Source organism: Malurus melanocephalus, unplaced genomic scaffold (genome assembly GCF_030028575.1).
Source record: "Malurus melanocephalus ecotype Western Australia unplaced genomic scaffold, MMel_1.1 scaffold_388, whole genome shotgun sequence".
NCBI lineage: Eukaryota > Metazoa > Chordata > Aves > Passeriformes > Maluridae > Malurus > Malurus melanocephalus.
This window is the reverse complement of record NW_026623620.1, coordinates 289,929-291,502: the sequence shown is the minus strand read 5'-3', so window position 1 is coordinate 291,502 and position 1,574 is coordinate 289,929. Positions and strand designations below refer to the sequence as shown.

The following is a 1,574-nucleotide window of genomic DNA, read 5'->3' as shown; positions in this document are numbered from 1 at the left end:
CCGGAGAACCAAAAAATGTCAACTACCTTTCCAGGTCTCGTCCACGATGCAGAGGTATTTTGTGTGTGTGAGTGTGTGTGTGTGTGTGTGTGTGCGCGCGTGTGTGTGGATGTGTGTGTGCGTGTGTGTGCATATGTGTGTGTGTGTATGTGCCTGTGTGGTTGTTTCCATTTTTTTAAAATCCATATTGGACCGTTACATTTAATTATAATCCGGCTTCAGAGATAACTTAAAGAAGTATAGAGAGAAAATTCGTTATGACATCTGTCGCCAGCAAGGGCAACTCATTACCACGTTAAAACCGTTGCCAGAACGAAAATCAGAATAATACCCCTAATAATATAATGAAGTGGAGAGAAATCACCACCAGCTCGCCAGGAATGGGGAGTTCTCGCTAAAAAGCAGGACTCTCCTTTCTTTCGAAACGCAGGGCAAAGAGGGGGGGAATTTTGGATCTGATTCGTTATTTTAAAAAGAAAGAAAAATAGGGGTTCAAAAAAAAAAAAAAAAGAAGGGAAGGAAGGAAGGAAGAAAGGAAGGAAGGCAAGCAGGCGGCAAAGCTTTCTCAATGTGTAACACTGTAACATAGGGACGGGACTTGTGTGTATTCTCGGTAGTTTCCTCTGTTTGATGACTTTTTTTTTTGTGTCAGCCCCAGATATTACAGCTGTGATCAGGAGGTGGATGGATAGATGGATGGATAGATAGMTGATAGATAGATAGATAGATAGATAGATAGATAGATAGATAGATAGATAGATAGATAGTTTTTATTTCAGTGCGTGGACTCTTTTCGCTTGACAGTATTAAGGGCAGGCTGGGCTGTTTATGATTTTTTGAACAGACCTTTATGGCACCAGCCCAAGGTAGGAAAGGATCTTTTGTTGCTGGGGTTGCCGCTCGCAGGCTTAGACGCTTCTGCAGGGGGAGAAGCTATGCAGGACAGCGTGCTTGGAAGAACCGTACCCGGGGTTTTCCATGACAAACCTCCAGTTTTGGGGTCTTCTTTTCACTTCTTCCTTTCAGATACGTCATGACGGATCAAACAGTTACCGTTTGATGCAGCTTGGATGCCTGGAGTCTGTGGCCAACTCGACCGTCGCCTATTCCTCCTCATCTCCTCTCACGTACTCTACCACGGGCACCGAGTTCGCCTCCCCGTACTTCTCCACTAACCACCAGTACACCCCACTGCACCACCAGTCCTTCCACTACGAGTTCCAACACAGCCACCCGGCAGTCAACCCCGACGCTTACTCCTTGAACTCTCTCCACCACTCCCAGCAATATTACCAGCAGATCCACCATGGAGAACCCACTGATTTTATCAACCTGCACAATGCGCGGGCACTCAAGTCCTCTTGCTTGGACGAGCAGAGGAGAGAGCTGGGGTGCTTAGATGCTTACCGCCGCCACGACCTGTCTCTTATGAGCCATGGATCCCAATATGGGATGCATCCAGATCAAAGACTCCTGCCAGGACCAAGCCTCGGGCTTGCAGCCTCGGGAGCAGACGATTTGCAGGTAAATAGCATGCGATCTCCTTTCGAGGTACCTTCCTCTCCCCTCCCCCC

General features: G+C 47.5%; 1 protein-coding gene across 1 annotated transcript in view; it reads left to right on the top strand.

The window, feature by feature from the left end:
• Positions 1–978: 978 nt before the first annotated feature.
• The window catches only part of TFAP2D (transcription factor AP-2 delta), a 46,852-nt gene continuing 46,256 nt past the window's right edge, over positions 979–1,574 (top strand). The window contains exon 1 of the mRNA XM_057379117.1: positions 979–1,524. Within this exon, the coding sequence (XP_057235100.1) occupies positions 979–1,524 (546 nt within the window). The remainder of the gene's footprint in view (positions 1,525–1,574) is intronic.